This window comes from Molossus molossus, unplaced genomic scaffold (genome assembly GCF_014108415.1).
Source record: "Molossus molossus isolate mMolMol1 unplaced genomic scaffold, mMolMol1.p scaffold_m16_p_10, whole genome shotgun sequence".
NCBI lineage: Eukaryota > Metazoa > Chordata > Mammalia > Chiroptera > Molossidae > Molossus > Molossus molossus.
This window is the reverse complement of record NW_023425345.1, coordinates 108,271,657-108,292,607: the sequence shown is the minus strand read 5'-3', so window position 1 is coordinate 108,292,607 and position 20,951 is coordinate 108,271,657. Positions and strand designations below refer to the sequence as shown.

General features: G+C 42.5%; 1 protein-coding gene across 5 annotated transcripts in view; it reads right to left on the bottom strand.

Annotated features, from left to right (window-relative positions):
- The window catches only part of MICU2 (mitochondrial calcium uptake 2), a 125,555-nt gene that overhangs the window by 65,625 nt on the left and 38,979 nt on the right, over positions 1-20,951 (bottom strand). For 4 of the 5 annotated variants that reach the window (XM_036252668.1, XM_036252667.1, XM_036252665.1 and 1 more), the window contains exon 2: positions 14,134-14,278. In XM_036252668.1, the coding sequence (XP_036108561.1) occupies positions 14,134-14,278 (145 nt within the window). Of the gene's footprint in view, positions 1-14,133; positions 14,279-20,162; positions 20,274-20,951 lie in introns of those variants that run through there. The other variant, XM_036252666.1, reaches the window with a different exon arrangement.

Sequence of the window (20,951 nt, the reverse complement as noted above, 5' to 3'; positions counted from 1 at the left end):
GTTTTTGATTTCTTCCTTGATCTCCTCGGTGACCCATTCATTGTTTAATAACACTCTATTTAGCTTTCATGTGTTAAAAAGTCTTTGTATGTTCTTCTTGCAATTGATTTCTAGTTTCATACCATTGTGGTCTGAGAAGATGCTTGTTATAATTTCAATCTTCTTGAACTTGTAGAGACTTAGTTTGTGCCCTAACATGTGGTCTATCTTTGAGAATGTTCCATGTGCACTTGAGAAGAATGTGAATTCTGTAGTTTTGGGGTGCAGTTCTCTGTAGATATCTTTAAATCCATTTGGTCTAGTGCTTCATTTAGAGTCTCTGTTTCCTTGCTAATTTTTTGTCTAGAGGATCTATCCAGTGATGTGAGCGGGGTGTTGAAGTCCCCTGCTATGATTGTATTGCTATCGATTTCTCCTTTGAAGTCCTCCATAAGTTTTTAAATATATTTTGGTGCTCCCTATATTGGGTGCATATATGTTTATCAAGGTTATATCTTCCTGTTGGATAGATCCTTTCAATATTACGTAGTGGCCTTCTTTGTCTCTAGTTATGTCCTTCAATCTGAAGTCTATTTTATCAGATATAAGTATTGCTAGCCCAGCTTTTTTTATTTTTCCATTTCCATTTGCTTGAAAGATTTTTTTCCATCCCTTCACTTTCAATCTATGTGAGTCTTTTGTTGTGAGGTGGGTCTCTTGTAAACAACATATAGATGAGTCATGCTTTCTTATCCAATCAGCTACTCTGTCTTTTTATGGGAGCATTCAGTCCATTTACATTTAAGGTGGTTATTGATATGTACTTATTTATTGCCATTTTTGTTTAGTGTGGTTCTATTTTCCTTCCCATTTCTCCTGGTAATTACAGCAGTCCTTTTAACATTTCTTGCAGTGCTGGTTTGGTGCTTATGTATTCCCTTAGCTTTTTTTTTTGTCTGAAAAACTCTTTATTTGACCTTCTATTTTGAATGATAGCCTTGCTGGGTAGAGTTGTCTTGGATTCAGATCCTTGTTTTTCATGACCTTGATTACTTCATGCCATTCCCTTCTGGCCTGTAGTGTTTCTTGTGAGAAGTCAGCTGAGAGCCTTATGGGGTTTCCTTTGTAGGTAACCTGTTGCTTATCTCTTGCTGCTTTTAGGATTCTCTCTTTGTCTTTAATTTTTGGCAGTTTGATTACTATGTGTCTTGGTGTGGGCCTGTTTGGGTTCTTCTTACTTGGGGCTCTCTGAGCTTCTTGAACTTGGATGCCTTCTTCCTTTACCAAATTAGGGAAGTTTTCTGTCACTATTTCTTTGAATATATTCTCTAGCCCTCGCTTACTTTCTTCTTCTTCAGGGACTCCTATGATATGAATATCATTCCGTTTTCAGTTGTCCCACTGTTCTCTTAAGCTGTCTTCCTGTTTTTTAATCGTTTTTTCCTTTTGGTTTTCTGATTGGTTGATTTCTTCTAGCCTGTCTTCTAATTCACTGATCCGGTCCTCAGCTTCCCCTACTCTGCTTTTTAGACCTTCCAGTGTGTTTTTCATTTCTGATATGTCATTCTTCATTTCTTCCTGTTGGTTTTTCATTTCCAGCTGGTTTATTTTCAACATTTCTATGTCTTTGCTCATGTTGCTCATGTCCTTACACATCCTGTTGAGCTTCCGCAACATCATGGCTCTAAATTCTAGTTCTGTTAACTTGCTTAACTGCACCTCATTTATTTCATCTTCTGTAGAGGTTTCTTGTTCTTTCATTTGGCTTTTGTTTCTGTTTCTCACCATTTTGGTTATCACAGTGGGCTTTGGAGTCTGCCAAGTTTTCCCAGTGGGTGTTGGTGTTCTGCTGTTTGTGGCTCCCTCTCCTGGGTTTGGATGCACCAGGGAGGACCCACTTTAATCCCGCCAAGTCCCCTGTTCTCCGAGAGTCTGTGTGGCTCCAGCCGAGAGCTTAGCAGTCTACAGCGTTCCCAGGGCCCATGCAGAGTGGCAAGGGAGGCGGTGGGAGTAATTTCCCGCTGAGTTCCCTGGTCCTACCGAGTCCCCTGGTGCCCGCGATTCTGTGGGCCTCAGCCGAGAGTTTAGCAGGCTACAGAGTTCCCAGGGCCCATGCAGGGTGGCAAGGGAGGCGGTAGGATTAACTTCCCTGGACTTCGGGAGACTATGCGGCTCCAACTGAGAGCTTAGCAGGCTACAGAGTTCCCAGGGCCCATGCAGAGTCGCAAGGGAGATGGTAGGATTAACTTCCCGCCGAGTCCCCTGGTCTCTGCGAGTCTGTGTGGCTCCAGCCGAGAGTTTAGCCCGCTACAGAGTTATCAGGGCCCATGCAGGGTGGCAAGGGAGACTGTAGGAATAACTTCCCACCGAGTTCCTTTAGCCCGCTACAGAGTTATCAGGGCCCATGCAGGGTTGCAAGGGAGACTGTAGGAATAACTTCCCACCGAGTTCCCTGGTTCCGCCCAGTTCCCTGAGGCCCGCGAGTCTGTGCGGCTCCAGCGGAGAGTTTAGCAGGATGCAGAGTTCCCAGGGCCCATGCAGGGTGGGAAGGGAGATGGTAGGAGTAACTTCCCGCCTAGTTCCCTGGTCCCGCCGAGTTCCCTGGGGCCCGCGAGTCTGTGCGGCTCCAGCGGAGAGTTTAGCAGGATGCAGAGTTCCCAGGGCCCATGCAGGGTGGCAAGGGAGATGGTAGGATTAACTTCCCACCGGGTTCCCTAGTCCCGCCAAATTCCCTGGGACTCGCGAGTCTGTGTGGCTCCAGTGGAGAGTTTAGCCGGCTACAGAGTTCCCAGGGCCCATGCAGGGTGGCAAGGGAGACGGTAGGATTAACTTCCCAGGGGGTTCCCTAGTCCCGCCGAGTTCCCTGGGGCTCGCGAGTCTGTGTGGCTCCAGCGGAGAGTTTAGCCGGCTACAGAGTTCCCAGGGCCCTTGCAGGGTGGGAAGGGAGGCGGTAGCAGTAACTTCCAGCCAAGTTCCCTGGCCCCTGCCCAGGCTGCTGCGGACCCCGGGCTCTTGGTCCCCTCTCGCGTCCTCCCAAGCCTACCAGGATTGAGTGGGTGTTTCTGGTTAAGTGGTCCTCCAAGATGTCTTTTGGCTACCCTTTCCTGACGATTTGCCTTTATTTTCCTGGTAAATCCAGTTTGGTCTTGGGAGATGGTCTGTGTCACTCCATTCACTTCGCTGCCATTTTCGAGTCCTGTTCTGTTCTTTCATTTGGGACCTGTTTCTTTGTATCCCAATTTTGGCTGCCTCCCTGTGTTTGTTTCTGTGTATTACTTAATGAGAGGTATGGGGCTCGCTGAGACCCGATGCTGCTCGTTTGAAAGAATTTAGGAAAAACCTGAAGCAGGATCCAAGACCGGCCAATCCTACGGTTAAGCAAGTGGCAACAGCTTGCGTGGGCTTGAAAGTTGTGTGGGGCGGGGCGGGGCCTCAGGGAGTCAGCAGGGCGGGGCTACCAGTGTGAGCCAGGTTGCTGGAGTCCCAGATATGGCTTCTGTCTGCCGCCCCCGGGAAGGGCTCACCAAAGGAACAAAGGCCTCTTACAGCACGTTTGTCCCCGAGGAAGCCCCCTCTCCAGCTCTCGCTCCAGTGCCAAACAGCTCAGTTCTTCCCTGTATGTCTCTGGCGCCCCTCGAGCCTCCTCCCCTCCGAGCTTAGAGGGAGAGAGTCCAATAAGTCCGTGCGCGGGCCCTTTAGGGAGCTGCCTGGGACTCCCGCCAGGTCAGCTCCCTGAGCCTCAGTTTCCGCTGGTTTTTCCAGCCAGAAGTTATGGGGACTTCTCTTCCTGGCACTGGAACCCTGAACGGGGCACCTGGTGTGGGACAGGGACCCCTCAGTACTCAGGAAGGACCTTCCAGCCGCGGTAGCCTCCTGATTTTTATCCGCCACACATGGGTGTGGGACCAGCCCGTCACGCCGCCACACTGCGGCCGCCACCACCCCTCACGCCGCCGCCCCTCCTACCAGTCTGGATGTAGCTGCTTTTTTTTTTTTTTTTAATTCCGTAGTTGTACGACTTCCATTCAGCTTGATTTCAGGCAGTTTTGAATGATGGTTGTTCTGTAGTTTAGTTGTAACTTTGAGGTGGTTGTGGGAGGACGCGATACCGCGTTTACCTACGCCGTGATCTTGACCGGAAGTTCCTAATTATTTTTTTATTAATTAATTTTTGTTACAGATGTTTCTCCTTTTCCCTCCACAGATTCCCCCCTTCCCCTCCCTCCCTGCCCTTTCCCCAGTTTGTTGTCCATGTCCACTGTTCATGCATACATGCATATAAGTTCTGTGGTTTATCTCTCCCCCACCACCCTCTCTTTATGGGATTGTCAGTCTGTACCCCACTTCCGCGTCTCTGGGACTATGCCATTCCTCAAACTGTTATGTTAATTATATTCCACAAATAAGTGAGATCATATGAAACTTATCTTTCTCTGTTTGGCTTGTTTCACTTAGGATGATACTTTTCAGGTCCCTCCATGTAGTCTCAAAGGATAGGAGATCTTTCTTACAGCTGCGTAGTACTCCATTGTGTATATGTACCACTGCTTTTTTATCCATTCGTCTACTGATGGACACTTGGGCTGTTTCCAGATCTTAGCGATTGTAAATAGTGCTGCTACAAACATGGGGGTACATATATTGTTTCTGATTGGTGTTTTAGGCTTCGTAGGGTATATTCCTAGAAGTGGGATCACTGGGTCAAATGGAAGATCAATTTTTAATTTTTTGAGGTAACAGCATATTGTTTTCCATAGTGGCTGCACCAGTCTGCATTCCCACCAGCAGTGTACTACACACCCTCGCCAATACTTGTTTGATGATTTGTTGATGGCGGCCATTCTGACAGGTGTGAGGTGATACCTCCTAGTTGTTTTAATTTGCATCTCTCTGATGATTAGTGATGATGAGCATTTCTTCATATGTTTCTTAGCCATTTGTATGTCCTGTTTGGAGAGGTGTCTATTTAGTTCCTCTGCCCATTTTTTAATTGGATTCTTTGTCTTCCTTTGTGGAGTTGTATGAGCACTCTATATGTATTGGAAATTAACCCCTTATCTGATATATCATTGGCAATTATGCTCTCCCATACAGTGGGTAGCCTTTCCGTTTTGATGATTGTATCTTTCGCTGTGCAGAAGCTTTTGAGTTTGATGAAGTCCCATGTGTTCATTTTCTCCTTTGTTTCTATTGCCTTAGGTGATGTGTCAGTAAAAATTCTGCTGCGTATGATGTCTGAAATTTTGTTGCCTACAGTCTCTTCTAGGATTTTTATGGATTCATGAGTTACATTTAAGTCTTTTATCCATTTTGAGTTTATTCTCGTGTAGAGTGTAAGTTGATGGTCTAGTTTCATTTTTCTGCAAGTAGCTTTCCAATTTTCCCAGCACCACTTATTAAAGAGGCTGTCCTTACTCCACTGTATGCTCTTGCCACCTTTGTCAAATATTAATTAAGGATATTGCCTTGGGTCCATTTCTGGGTTCTCTATTGTGTTCCACTGGTCTATACGCCTGTTCTTGTGCCAGTACCAGGCTGTTTTGATTACAGTGGCTTTGTAGTATAACCTAAAAGCTGGTATTGTGATCCCTCCAACTTTGTTCTTCCTTTTCAAGATTGCTGTGGCTATTTGAGGCCTTTTTTGTTTGCATATGAACTTTTGAAGTAATTGTTCTAATTCTGTGACGTATGCCTTTGGTATTTTGATGGAGATTGCGTTGAATCTATATATTGCTTTGGGTAATATGGACATTTTAATGATGTCAATTCTCCCAATCCATGAACAGGGTATGTGCTTCCACTTTTTTATATCTTCCTCTATTTCTTTTTTTCAATGACCTGTAGTTTTCTGTGAATAGGTCCTTTATTTCTTTGGTTAAGTTTATTCCTAGGTATCTTAATTTTTTTGCCGCGATGGTAAATGGGATTGTTTTCTTAGTTTCTCTTTCTGTGAGTTCATCATTGGTGTATAAGAATGCCGCTGATTTCTTAACATTAATTTTGTATCCTGCTACTTTGCCAAATTCAGTTATTAAGTCTAGTAAACTTTTGATGGAGTCTTTGGGGTTTTCTATGTATAGTATCATGTCATCTGCAAATAATGACAATTTCACTTCCTCCTTTCCAATGTGGATCCCTTTTATTTTTTCTTCTTGTCTGATTGCTGTGGCTAAGACTTCCAGTACTACCTTAAATAGGAGTGGCGAAAGTGGGCATCCTTGCCTTGTTCCTGTTCTTAAGGGAAATGCTTTTAGTTTTTTGCCCATTGAATATGATGTTGGCTGTAGGTCTTTCATATATGGCCTTTATTATGTCTAGATATGATCCCTCTATTCCCACACTGCTGAGCGTTTTTATCAGAAATGGATGCTGGATTTTGTCGAAGGCTTTTTCAGCATCTATTGATATGATCATGTGGTTTTTATTCTTCATTTTATTTATATGGTGTATCACATTTATGGATTGGCGAATATTGTACCAGCCTTGCATCCCTGGGATGAATCCCACTTGGTCATGGTGGATAATTTTTTTGGTGTATTGCTGGATCCAATTTGCTAGTATTTTGTTCAGGATTTTGGCATCTATGTTCATCAGGGATATTGGCCTGTATTTTCTTTCTTTGTTGTGTCTTTTTCTGGTTTTGGAATTAGAATTATGCTGAGTTCATAAAACGAGTTTGGAAGTCTTCCTTCTTCTTGAATTTTCTGAAATAGTTGAGGAGAATGGGTATTAGTTCTTCTTTGAATGTTCGGTAAAACTCTCCCGTGAAGCCATTCGGGCCTGCGCTTTTGTTTGCTGGGAGAGTCTTGATTACATCTTCAATTTCTTCTGTTGTTATTGGTCTGTTCAAGTTTTCTATCTCTTCCTGATCCAGTTGTGGGAGACTATGTGTTTCTAGAAATTTGTCCATTTCGCTTAGATTGTCGAATTTGTTGCCATATAATTGTTCATAGTAGTTGTTATTGATCTTTTGTATTTCTGTGGTGTCAGTTGTTATCTCTCCTCTTTCATTTCTGATTTTGTGTATTTGGGTTCTCTCTCTCTGTTTCTTGGTGAGTCTAGCTAAGGGTCCATCAATCTTGTTTATCTTTTCGAAAAACCAGCTCTTTCCTTTATTGATCCTTGGAATTGTTTTTTTGGTCTCTATGTCATTTATTTCTGCTCTGATCTTTACTATTTCCTTCCTTCTACTTGCTCTCGGGTTTTCTTTGTGTTTGCTCTCTAGTTCTTTAAGTTGTGAGGTTAGATAGTCTGTTAGAGTTTTTTCTTCTTTTTTGAGGGAGGCCTGTATTGCTATGAACTTCCCTCTCAGAAATGCTTTCGCTGCATCCCATAGATTTTGTCTTGTTGTGTCTTCATTTTCATTGCTTTCCAGGAAGTTTTTGATTTCTTCCTTGATCTCCTCGGTGACCCATTCATTGTTTAATAACATGCTATTTAGCTTCCATGTTTCAAGTGTTTTTGCATGTTATTGTCGCAATTGATTTCTAGTTTCATGCCATTGTGATCTGAGAAGATGCTTGATATGATTTCAATCTTCTTGAACTTGTAGAGACTTAGTTTGTGCCCTAACATGTGGTCTATATTAGAGAATGTGCCATGTGCACTTGAGAAGAATATGAATTCTGTAGTTTTGGGGTGTAGTTCTCTTAGATATCTATTAAATCCATTTGGTGTAGTGCTTCATTTAGAGTCTCTGTTTCCTTCCTAATTTTTTGTCTAGGGGATCTATCCAGTGATATCAGCGGGGTGTTGAAAGTCCCCTGCTATGATTGTATTGCTATTGATTTCTCCTTTGAAGTCCTCCAGAAGTTTTTAAATATATTTTGGTGCTCCTATATTGGGTGCATATATGTTTATCAAGGTTATATCTTCCTGTTGGATAGATCCTTTCAATATTACGTAGTGGCCTTCTTTGCCTCTAATTGTGGCCTTTATTCTGAAATCTATTTGATCATATATGAGTATTGCTATCCCAGCTTTTTTTTCTTTTCCGTTTGCTTGCTAGATTTTTTTCCATCCCTTCACTTTCAATCTATGTGAGTCATTTGTTGTGAGGTGGGTCTCTTGTAAACAACATATAGATGAGTCATGCTTTCTTATCCAATCAGCTACTCTGTGTCTTTTTATGGGAGCATTCAATCCATTTACGTTTAAGGTGATTATTGATATGTACTTATTTATTTCCATTTTTGTTTAGTGGGGTTCTATTTTTCTTCTCATTTCTCCTGGTAATTACAGCAGTCTTTTTAACATTTCTTGCAGTGCTGGTTTGGTGCTAATGTATTCCCTTAGCCTTTTTTTGTCTGAAAAGCTCTTTATTTGACCTTCTATTTTGAATTATAGCCTTGCTGGGTAGAGTAGTCTTGGATTCAGATCCTTGTTTTTCATGACCTTGATTACTTCATGCCATTCCCTTCTGGCCTGTAGTGTTTCTTGTGAGAAGTCAGCTGAGAGCCTAATGGGGTTTCCTTTGTAGGTAACCTGTTGCTTATCTCTTTCTGCTTTTAGGATTCTCTCTTTGTCTTTAATTTTTGGCAGTTTGATTACTATGTGTCTTGGTGTGGGCCTATTTGGGTTCTTCTTACTTGGGGCTCTCTGAGCTTCTTGAACTTGGATGCCTTCTTCCTTTACCAAATTAGGGAAGTTTTCTGTCACTATTTCTTTGAATATATTCTCTAGCCCTCGTTTACTTTCTTCTTCTTCAGGGACTCCTATGATGCGAATATTATTTCGTTTCCAGTTGACCCACAGTTCTCTTAAGCTGTCTTCCTGTTTTTTAATAGTTTTTTCCTTTTGGTTTTCTGATTGGTTTTCTTCTAGCCTGTCTTCTAATTCACTGATCCGGTCCTTAGCTTCCCCTACTCTGCTTTTTAGACCTTCCAATGTGTTTTTCATTTCTGATATGTCATTCTTCATTTCTTCCTGTTGGTTTTTAATTTCCAGCTGGTTGATTTTCAACATTTCTATGTCTTTACTCATGGTGCTCATATCCTTACACATGATGTTGAGCTTCCTTAACATCATGGCTCTAAATTCTAGTTCTATTAACTTGCTTAACTGCACCTCATTTATCTCATCTTTGGTAGAGGTCTCTTGTTCTTTCATTTGGCTTTTGTTTCTGTTTTTCACCATTTTGGCTATCACAGTGGGCTTTGGAGTCTGCCAAATTTTCCCTGTGGGTGTTGGTGTTCTGCTGTTTGTCGCCCCCTCTCCTGGGTTTGGATGAGCCAGGGAGGACCCACTTTAAACACTACCGTCAAGTTTTAGCTTTTTTGGTTAGTGTTGCTAGCCCAGGGAATGGTAGTTATCCTGTAGCTTTTTTTGCCTGGAGGCTATTAGTAGAGGTCACCTGAAGACCCCTGGTTTCTGAGTTGCCTGAAAAACTCCCTCAGGTGCTCAGTGTAAGAGGATTTCCCGAGGGTGGGGCAGCTGCTGGTTGTTAATGGACCTCAATTAGCATTTCAATGGCCACCAGATGGGGTTGAATCTCTGACGGAGGGGCCGCCGCCTCTCCCAGGGCCCTGGGAAGGAGTAAAATGACTACAGTCCTGCGTGGCTGCAGTCAGTGAAAGCTCTTACACCCTCCAAAACCTGAGTGTCCCCACACAGTTCCAGTCCAATCTGCCTTCCCTCTGCCGGAGCCCAAGGTGAGTGGCTGCTGCCAATTTAGCCTCTGTGTAGACTCTGTGTCTTGGAGCCGCCTGGGACTTTTAACCCGAGGGCGCTGCTTCCAGCCAAGGGCGGCTGAGTCTGCCGCACCAGCCGAGGGCGTTGCACCCAGCAGAAACACCAGGACTGAGCCTAGCACGACACTGCCGAGGTGGCAGCAGCTTCCAGCAGAGTCCCCTGGTCCCCGCGAGTCCATGCGGCACCAGCCGAGGGCTTAGGACGAAGGGTTCACGGGACTCAGCCTTGGTAGCAGCGTCCCGTCGAGTCCCCTGGTCCCAGCCAGTCCGTGCCTAACTGCAGCAATTTTAAAATTTAAGATTCATTTGGGGAATTTCAAAACTCCAAGTAAATCCACAGACCTGTACTCAAACAAGCAACTTTGGTATAAGCACCATAATAAATTCTGTGGTCATCCTAATAATAACCTTTTTAGAGTCAGAGGACACTGTAAATGCCCATCTGTTAATCTAAGTTTGACTTATTTATTTGCAACAAAATCTACATTGTAAGTATAAGTAAAGACATGCAGTATGCAGAGAGCCAAGGACGGTCACGACCAGCATGGGGCAGAATTCCTGTGGTATCTTTCTACTAGATATTCTTCTCTTCCCAGACCTCCCTGCCATCTCTTCTGGGACTCATTTTTGCTTACTCTTGGCTATTACTAAGAGGTTAATAGACAGCTAAGCTGTGACCTCACTCTTAAGGGGATTTATATATTAAAAGGGTTCCTGGATGTTGGAGTAAAACTTTCAAGGCATTAAGTGAAAGTCACAGTTCCACAAGTGGTGGAGTGTGCATGTTCAGAGGTTAGGTAGCACCGAAGGAGAATGAGGAGCCAGCACCACTTGGAAGCAGCCTGGGGAGATGGCTTAAATAAGCCCCCTCAATTACCATTAATATTAATAAAGTGCAGTATTTGCAAAATGTTCATAAAGATAGATACCAGGTAAATTAAGTTTAGGATCTAGTAGGTATCAAATTGTTTTGTTTCTTAGTTTATGCGTGAAGATCACAGGTTACTGGGCTGGGTCTTTTTTCCTTGCTTTGCTGTTCATCATGATTTGTAGGAATGCAACCAAGAATATTCTTATTCTTATCCATGATGAAAATAAAGATGAAGGACATTATATGCATAAAAGATGTATTATTTTGGTCTGTAAAATTACTAAGTTATTGATTTAGCTAAATGCCTTCTGATAGAAGTTTACTGTATTCCAGTGAATAATAAAGGTGAAAACATTATAAGAACCTAATTTGATTAAATCAAGGATTGCATATTATTTGCAACTGTATTATGTTAATATTTTGAGGATGCTGATCAAATTTTTACAATCTTTACTTCAAACCCTAATATAAAACATATGAGCATAAACTACAGTATAGAACACAGCATAGATATTTCTCTTAACCAAGCACAGTTTTGCTATAAATTATTTCTAAATAATTCTTTCATTTTTTCTCTCTCTCATACTATCCTCCTTTCTGTTTTGTACCTTTGAGAATGATTTTTTTTTTTTATCCTCACCTGAGGCTATTTTTCCATTTTTGTTTAGATAGAGTGGGAAGGAGAGAGGGAAAGAGAAACATCGATGTGAAAAGGACACATGATAGCTTTAAAAACAAATCTTAATAAATTTAAACACTGAAATCGTACAAAATATATATTTTTTCTGATGTCAGTGGGATGAAACTAGAAATGAGTAACAGGAAAAACTGGAAAATTCACAAATATGTAGAAATTAAAAAATATACTTTTAAATAACCAATGGATCAAAAAAGAAATCACAAGGGATATTAGAAAATACCTTAAGAAGAATGAAAATGAAAACACAATTTACTAAAACTTTTGGGATACAGTAAAAGCACTGCTAACTGGAAAATTTATTGCTGGAAATATGTACATTAAAAAGATCTCAAATCAAGAAAGTCAAATCCTCTTCCATCACCATATATTATGCTCCCTTCACCCCCCATCCACAACCCCCTTCCCTCTGGCAAAACAAACAAAAACAAAAAACTTAAATCAAAAGCTTAATTATACGTACATACTAAGGAGCCAGAAAAAAAAAAAGGACTAAACTGAAACCTAGTACAAAGGAGGAAATAATTAGTTTAGGGTGGAGATAAACAAAACAGAACAGAATTAACAGTAGAGAAAAATCAGTGAAACCAAAAGTTGATCTTTTTCAGAAATAAAAATGGGGACATTACTACAGATTTTATAGAAATCAAAAAGATTCTATAAGAATACTATGAACAACTTTATGCCAACAACTTGGATAACTTAGATAAAATAAACAAATAAGTAGGAACAAACTAAACAAAAAATAGAAAATGTGAATAGACCCAAACAAGTACGGAGAATGAATCTGTAATCAAAAGCTTTCCAACAAAGAAAACTTCTGGCCTCCACTGTTTCTGCTGAGTCAGCCATTCTCTTATATGGGTCCCTAGAAAGTGGCAAGTCATTTCTTTTTTCTTTCTTTCTTTCTTTCTTTTTTTTTTTTTGGCTGCTTTAAAGATTTCTCCTTGTCTTTGACTTTCAGTAGTTTTACTTGGCTGTGTCTGTTAGTGGATCTCTTTATGTTTATCCTACTTGGAGTTTGTTGATTTTTCTGGGTACACAGATGAGTGTTTTTCAATATATTTTAGAAATTTTCAGCTATTATTTCTTCAAATATTTTTTATGCTCTCTTCTCTCTCCTCTCTTTATGGTACTCCCATTAGGCATATGTTGGTATACTTAATGGTGTCCCACATTTTTCTGAGACTTCATTTTTCTTCATTATTTTTCTTCTCTGTTCTTCAGACTGAATAATCTTTATCAGTCTGTCTTTACATTCACTGGCACTTTCTTCTGCCATTTCTAATCTACTGTTGAGCCCCTTTAGTGAAATTTTCACTTCAGTTATTATACCTCAACTCCAGAATTTCTATTTGGTTCTTTTTTTAAATCATTTCTATCTTTTATTTGATATTCTTTATTTGATATACTATCATCATAATTTCTTTAATCATGATTTACTTTAGTCTTTGAAAATATTTATAATGGGTATTTTAAAGTTTATTTCTGTTAAATCTGAGGTCTGATTGTACTCACAAGCAGTTTCTGTTGACTGTTTTGTCCAGTAGAGTAATACTTTTCTGTTTCTTTGTATGTCTCATTGTTTTTGGAAACTGGGTATTTTAGATGATGTATAGTAGTACCTCTGGGTACTAGCTCCCACCTCACCACAGGGTTTGTTATTTGCTTGTTTGTTTAGTGTCTGGCTGGGTTGCTTTAGTTGGTTCCTCTGATGTTGCTTCTCAGGGAAGCACAGCTTTGGGAATGCCCAGACACTGGGATGAATTAGTTTGGCAGTTTGCTTGGTCTCCTTCCCTGACCACATCAAGGTGTTAGCTCCACTAATTGCTGGTTGACTTCTTGTTGTTTTCGAGAATGCCCTGGGACATAAATTGCTCTAGATAATAATACAATCAAATTTGGGCTCCATGCACCTTGCCCTAGCCTGTTTCCCCTCTTCCATATATAGCTGCCCACAGGGCAGTACTTCCACCTCCAAAAGTGTCAGGAAGCCAATAAATTTTCTTTCTTATTTTAAATATATATAATTTTTTAAATCCTCACCCGAAGATATTTTTCCACTTATCTTCAGATAGAGTGGGAGGGGGAGAGAGAGAGAGAAACATCAATGTGACAGAGCGAAATAGATTGGTTGCCTCCTGCACGACCCTGACCTGGGCCGGAGACTGAACTGCAACCAAGGTACGGGCCCTTGACTGGAATCAAACCCAGGACTCTTTTGTCTGAGGGCCAACACTCTAACTGCTGAGTCACACTGGCCAGGGCGAAGAAATTTTCATAGAACACTCCTGCAATGTAAGGCCCAGAGGACGGGGCCATATCTACTCTTTGCAAAGTAAAAGGGACTAGTTTAGATAATAAAATGAAGAATTTCTGATATTATTTGAAGTAACCAAGAGTTGGCAGTTTATGAACTAAAATTAAGTAATTAAAGCTTTTGAATTTTTGCTTCTCATTCTATTTTTTCAGGTTTTTTTTTTTTTTTTTTTTTTTTTACTGATGGCATAATGACTCCATCATATAACCCTCTTAATTGTTCTAGTTTCATTTATTTTGCACAATTTAAAACAATAATACCACTCAAAACTAACATGCAGGATAAATATAATAATTCTATTAATAATTTATCTAGTGACAGTAAAAAATGTAACTATTTTTCCACTTTCTCTTTGGAAAAACCCATATACAAAGCAACTATTTCTTAGATAAATACATACGTATGAAAAGTGTAACTGTACTTATGTCACAAGGATCGAAACATCTAAACAATAAGTAAATGAATGGCACAAAGAACAATGGTAATTAAAAGAAAACCTTTTACCAATTCTGAAAAACAGAGGATTTTCAGTCCCAATATTTGTTTTTTTAAACTAAAAAAAAAAAAAGCAACTCACGTTCTATGTGCTCAAACATTACTGAAAAGAGGAAGTCTCGTGGTGTCATGTAATATTCCCCTTCGTGTTCCAGTGAAGAAAACTGCATGAAGCGCTGTTTACGGAGAGACAACTTGCCCATCACCTTTCCATAGTCACCATTTTTCTAAAAGAAAAAGAAATGGCAATGTAAGACTTTTTAGTATTATTCCCCAACTTAACTCCTTCTAGAATAATCTTATAATTAATGAATAAATGTGTAAAATAATGTAAGAGAGTAAGACGTGCCAAGAAGATACACAAAGCAGAATAAGAAACTGATAAGGAGTAACTGATAAGGAAACTGAAACAGGTCAGAGAAAAAATTTTTAGAGAGGTGACACTCACTAATCATCAGAGAGATACAAATTAAAACAACTATGAGGTATCACGTCACACCTGTCAGAATGGCCGCCATCAACAAATCATCAAACAACAAGTGCTGGCAAGGGTGTAGAGAAAAGGGGACTCTAGTACACTGCTGGTGGGAATGCAGACTGGTGCAGCCACTATGGAAAACACTATGGTGTTTCCTCAAAAAATTAAAAATTGAACTGCCATTTGACCCAGTGATCCCACTTCTAGGAATATATCCTAAGAAGCCTGAAACACCAATCAGAAAGAATATATGTACCCCTATGTTCGTAGCAGCACTATTTACAATAGCTAAGATCTGGATACAGCCCAAGTGTCCATCACTAGATGAGTGGATTAAAAAGCTGTGGTACAGCTCTGGCTAGTTTGGCTCAGTGGTTAGAGTGTCGACACATGGACCAATGAGTCGTGGGTTCGATTCAGGTCAAGGGCACCTTGGTTGCGATTCGCCTCTGGCCCTGGTTGGGGTCGTGTGAGAGGCAGCCACTCGACGTGTCCCTTTCATGTTGATGTTTCTCTCTGTATCTCTCTGTAAAAAAAAAAAGCTGTGGTACAGCCCTGGCTGGTTTGGCTCAGCAGTTAGAGCATCAACTTGTGGACCAGAGAGGCATGGGTTCGATTCCGGCCAAAGGCAAGATACCTCAGTTGCAGTTCGTCCTCAACACTGGTCAGGGTTGTGTCTCTCTCACATCAATATTTCTCTCTCTCTGTCTCCCTTCCCCCTCTCCCTCCCTTCCACTCTATCTAGAGATAAATGGAAAAAATACCCTAGGGTGAGGATTAAAAAAAAAAAAGCTGTGGTACATATACACAATGGAATACTATGCAGCTATAAGAAAGATCTCTTATCCTTTGAGACAACATGGAGAAACCTAGAGAGTATTATGCTAAGTGAAACAAGCCAATCAGAGAAAAACAAATATCACATGATCTCACTTATTTGTGGAATGTAATGAAAACAAGCTGATGAACAAAACAGAGCCAGAGAAACAGAAGTAGGGTACAGACTGATAGACCTCAGAAGAGGAGGGACGGGGGGGGGGGGGGAGGGAAGAGATAAACCACAGAACTTACATGCATGTATGTGTAACCAGGGACATAGACAACAATGCTGGGTGGGGAAATCAGGGGGAGGGTGTCAAGGGGGGAAAAAGGAGAAACATCTGTAACAAAAATAAATTAATAAAAAAAAGAGGTGACCTCATTAAGGAGACTAAATGAGGTGCAGGTACTGAGCAATGGGGCTCTCAGGAGGAAGAACACTCTAAGCAAGAGGTAAGGACAGGAATAGCTTGGTGCCTTCATGGAACAGTGTGGCAAAGGATCAGATCAGACAGGTAGGCAACAGATCACGGAAGGTTCTGCTTCCATAAATAGAAAATAGAGCATATCTGGTAAATATCTCTGCTTTAAGAAATATATTTAGCCCTGGCCAGTTTGGCTCAGCGGTTAGAGCGTCAGCCTGCGGTCCGGAGAGACCCAGGTTCGGTTCCCGCTAAGGGCACGTACTTCGGTTGCAGTTTGTCCCCAGCCCTGGTTGGTCGTGCGGGTGGCAGCCACTCGATGTGTCCCTTCACGTCGATGTTTCTCTCTCTCTCTCTCTCTCTCCTTCCTCTCTCTCCCTCCCTCCCACTCTATCTGTACAAAAATGGAAAAATGTCCTCGGGTGAGGATAAAAAAAAAAAAAAGATAAAAAAAAAAAAGAAATATATTTATATTGTGTGTGTGTTGCGGGGGGGGGGGGTGCTCAAAGAATAAGAATGGGTAAAATATTGTTAGTGTGGGAGTCTGTAGTCCAGGCAACAGGGACTTAGATCTTGACTCAAATGCTGACAGAGACAATATTGAAATATTTATTACTAAACTTTCATTGAGCACTTAATATGTGCAAGGCACTGTACTAATTAAGCACTTTAGATAGATTTAGTTAATCATCACAGTAACTGGACAATAGATACGACATCAGATACAAAAACTGCAAAGTAAATGGCAGAGTCAGGATAGAAGTCCCGGTGTGTCTGACTCAGTGCTGCAGTCTCTGAACTGGCACATCATACTGCTCATGGCTGGGCATCATGTCCCAGGCAGACAGGATGAGACAGCATGTTAGTTAACACAGATTCTAGGTCAATGCAGTCATCTTGGCACAGAATGTGAGTGCTGGCCCTGGTTGGAGTGGCTCAGGTGGCTGGACTGTCATCCCATACACTGAAAGGTTGCAGGTTTGATCCCTGGTTAGGGTGCATACGGGAAGGCAACTAATCAATGTTTCTCTCTCACAATGATTTCTCTCTCTCTCTCTCTCTCTCTCTAAAATACCAATGAGCATGTTTTTGGTTAAGGATTAAAAAATTTCTTTTTTTTTTTTTTAAAGAATGTGAGTGTTATCTGTGAAATCCAACACACTCTCACCCTAGATAGCTTTCCTTAAGGTGCTGCCCTGATTTGGACAACATCCTTTCTTGGACACATCACCCCCCCTTTCACACTCACTACTGATCTGTTATTCACCCTGACACACGCAGGTGATGGTCATTTGAGTGCTGACTAGACTGAAATGGGGGGGCAAATTCCAGTTGCTCAAACCTCTCCAGATTCAAAGCTCCTTTGTGGCTGATCTCAGTTCTCTCTGCGGACTTGACAGTGACTCCCTTGCGCAGCCAGCTCCATCTCTATTTCTAGTTTTTTTTTTGTTTTTTGTTTTATCCTCACCCGAGGACATTTTTCCATCTTTTGTACAGATAGAGTGGGAGGGAGAGAGAGGAAGAGAGAGAGAGAGAAACATCGACGTGAAAGGGACACATCGAGTGGCTGCCACCCGCATGACCAACCAGGGCCGGGGACAAACTGCAACCGAAGTACGTGCCCTTAGCGGGAACCGAACCCGGGTCTCTCCGGACTGCAGGCCGACGCTCTAACCGCTGAGCAAAACTGGCCAGGGCTATTTCTAGTTTTGTGCAGTGCCTACCCGAATCCTGGACACATGGACATTCAGACTACCACAATGATCTGTGCCCGTCTTCTCTAGAACTTATGTATTCATGTCTTTTCTTTCCCCTTAAATTACTACTAAAAATCACTTGAGGGGCATGTTTTAATTATACAAGTCTATATTCATCCTAGTAATAAAAAAACTGAGTTTTTATTTTATTAAAAAATTTTTTTCTTTTATTGATTTTAAAGAGAGAGGAAAGGAGAGGGAGAAAGAAACATTGATGAGAGAACATCGACTGACTGCCTCCTGCATACCCCTCACTGGGGATCTGGCCCACAACTTGGGTGTGTGCTCTGACTGGGAATTGAACCAGCAACCTCTTGGTGCATAAACCACAGCAGCAGGGCAGAAAAATGAGTTTAAAAAAAAGAATCTTCACCTGAGGATGCTTTTCCATTTATCTTCAGATAGAGTGGGAGGAAGGGAGGGAAGAAGGGGTAGGGGAGGGAGTGTGGAAGGGGTAGCGGAGGGAGGGAGGAAAGAGTGTGGTGGGGAGAGAGACAGAGAGAGAGAGAGAGAGGCATGAATGAGGAGACAGACACACTGAATGGCTGCCTCCTGCACAACCCAGACCAGGGACGGGGACCGAACCGTAACCAAGGTACATGCCTTTGACAGGAACTGAACCCGAGACTCTTTGGTCTGATAGGTGACGCTTGAACCGTTGAGCCAAACCAGCCAGAAAACTGAGTTTTATTCATCCTTTCTGAACATTTTATACATGAGACAGATATATTATCATTTTATTTAACAAATCTATATGAAGTGTCTATAGGAAAACAGTAATAAAAAAGACGAACATTAATTCCCATGAGAATGTCCTATATGCTGTGGCAGTAAGTTCCCAGAAGGTATACACGGGGACAGGGAGGGTGGTGCTAAGAGTCTTCTCAGTAAGGGCCATGGCCAGGGTGGGGGGTCCCTTAGAAGCGCTGAGCGTCTCCTCAGTAAGGGCCATGGCCCGGGGGTGGGGGGGTGGGGCGGTCCCTTAGAAGCGCTGAGTGTCTTCTCAGTAAGGGCCATGGCCCGGGGCGGCGGGGGGGGGGTCCCTTAGAAGCGCTGAGTGTCTTCTCAGTAAGGCCATGGCCCGGGGCGGCGGGGGGGGGGTCCCTTAGAAGCGCTGAGCGTCTCCTCAGTAAGGGCCATGGCCCGGGGGTGGGGGGGTGGGGCGGTCCCTTAGAAGCGCTGAGTGTCTTCTCAGTAAGGGCCATGGCCCGGGGCGGCGGGGGGGGGGGTCCCTTAGAAGCGCTGAGCGTCTCCTCAGTAAGGGCCATGGCCCGGGGGTGGGGGGGTGGGGCGGTCCCTTAGAAGCGCTGAGTGTCTTCTCAGTAAGGCCATGGCCCGGGGCGGCGGGGGGGGGGGTCCCTTAGAAGCGCTGAGCGTCTTCTCAGTAAGGGCCATGGCCCGGGGCGGGGGGGGGGGTCCCTTAGAAGCGCTGAGCGTCTTCTCAGTAAGGGCCATGGCCCGGGGCGGGGGGGGGTCCCTTAGAAGCGCTGAGCGTCTTCTCAGTAAGGGCCATGGCCCGGGCGGGGGGGGGGGGGGGTCCCTTAGAAGCGCTGAGCGTCTTCTCAGTAAGGGCCATGGCCCGGGGCGGGGGGGGGGTCCCTTAGAAGCGCTGAGCGTCTTCTCAGTAAGGCCATGGCCCGGGGCGGGGGGGGGGGGGGTCCCTTAGAAGCGCTGAGCGTCTTCTCAGTAAGGCCATGGCCCGGGGCGGGGGGGGGGTCCCTTAGAAGCGCTGAGTGTCTTCTCAGTAAGGGCCATGGCCCGGGGCGGGGGGGGGGGGTCCCTTAGAAGCGCTGAGTGTCTTCTCAGTAAGGGCCATGGCCCGGGGCGGGGGGGGGGGGTCCCTTAGAAGCGCTGAGCGTCTTCTCAGTAAGGGCCATGGCCGGGGGGGGGGGGGGGTCCCTTAGAAGCGCTGAGCGTCTTCTCAGTAAGGGCCATGGCCCGGGGGGGGGGGGGGTCCCTTAGAAGCGCTGAGTGTCTTCTCCGTAAGGGCCATGGCCCGGGGAAGTACTTTAGAAGAGCTGAAAGAAGCTGACCATGGCCATAAACAATATTAGCTTAGAGAATATTTATTTTTATTATACAAATATCTATAGTCTATTAAGAAATTAACAAAAGTAAATCATCTATACAGATCCAAATTCTTAAACAAATGTTGACTTTTATACTTCCTAATATCTAAATTGTTCATTACTGGGTAAATAATGCCTTTATCGAAACTGTAATCCTTTTTGTATAAACAAACAAATTCTTCTTTCCAAACTTCAACCAACTAAAAGGGGTCCCTTACTCATTATCCCCCTCAACTGGTCTTATAACAGTGGATTCATACACATTTTATATTATATGTATTATATACTATATTCTTACAATAAAGTTAGCTAGAGAAAAAAATCATAAGGCCTATAAATTTTTTTCAGATCCTCACAGATACCCCCGAAATTTTCCAATATATTTACTGAAAAAATTTACATATAAGTGGACCCACACGGTTCAAACCTGTGTTGTTCAAGGGTCAACTTTAGATATAGTTTGGGCTTGTCATAAATACTATTACATGTCAAATAAAATTAGACTACAGGATTAATATCTTTTCTTCCTTCCAACACTGTTAACATACACTTTTAGAAGAACTTACCTCCAGTGTACTCTTGGTCACAATGAGGGATCAATGACAGGAAAAGCATCTATACAAATAATAATCCAGTATGCTGACACAGGTTTGGGGATTTCAGGATATAAGAAGAAATGTGACTACTATCTCCTAGGGCTAAATCAATTCCTTTCAAAAATAAAAAGTATCATGAGACAAACCATAATTTTTAGCAATTTACTTAGGGTATAAATTTCATTATAAATGTTGGTATTCGTGTCTAAAACTCTTGTCAGCACCAAAGGCTATGGAGAGAACAGCAGCACTGCAGGAAGGTAGACTCTCTAGGTATTATAGGGTCTGATACATAAACCAAGTTTTTTTTTCCCCATTAGATTTTTGGTTTTTATATGATAATCCACTTTAAAATAAACTCTGGGAAGTTTTTTTTCTCTATGCTAGTCCCCCTCACCCCTCAAAAAAGATAATGTTCCTTCCTGAGTTAACTCTTAAAATCACAGGGTCATAAAAAAAGCCCTACCAACTGATGAGAAAGCAGTAGGAAAAAGCTCTTCAAACCTTCCTCTCACAAACCAATGAAATGCAAAACCAAAAAGAAGCACATACATCCATGCTGATGTTAGCTCCTAATCTCCCAATTTAAATTTGTTCTAAGAAGAACTTTCTTGATACATATAATTTGGACCAAACTAGGACAACACTAGGATTGAAAACCTGTTTCTTCTGCAGTGTACTGGAATGAGAGGATGGAATTCTGAACCACCTCACTGGTCACCACAACTCTAAGAAGCATCCTTCACACTGTGGTCACCA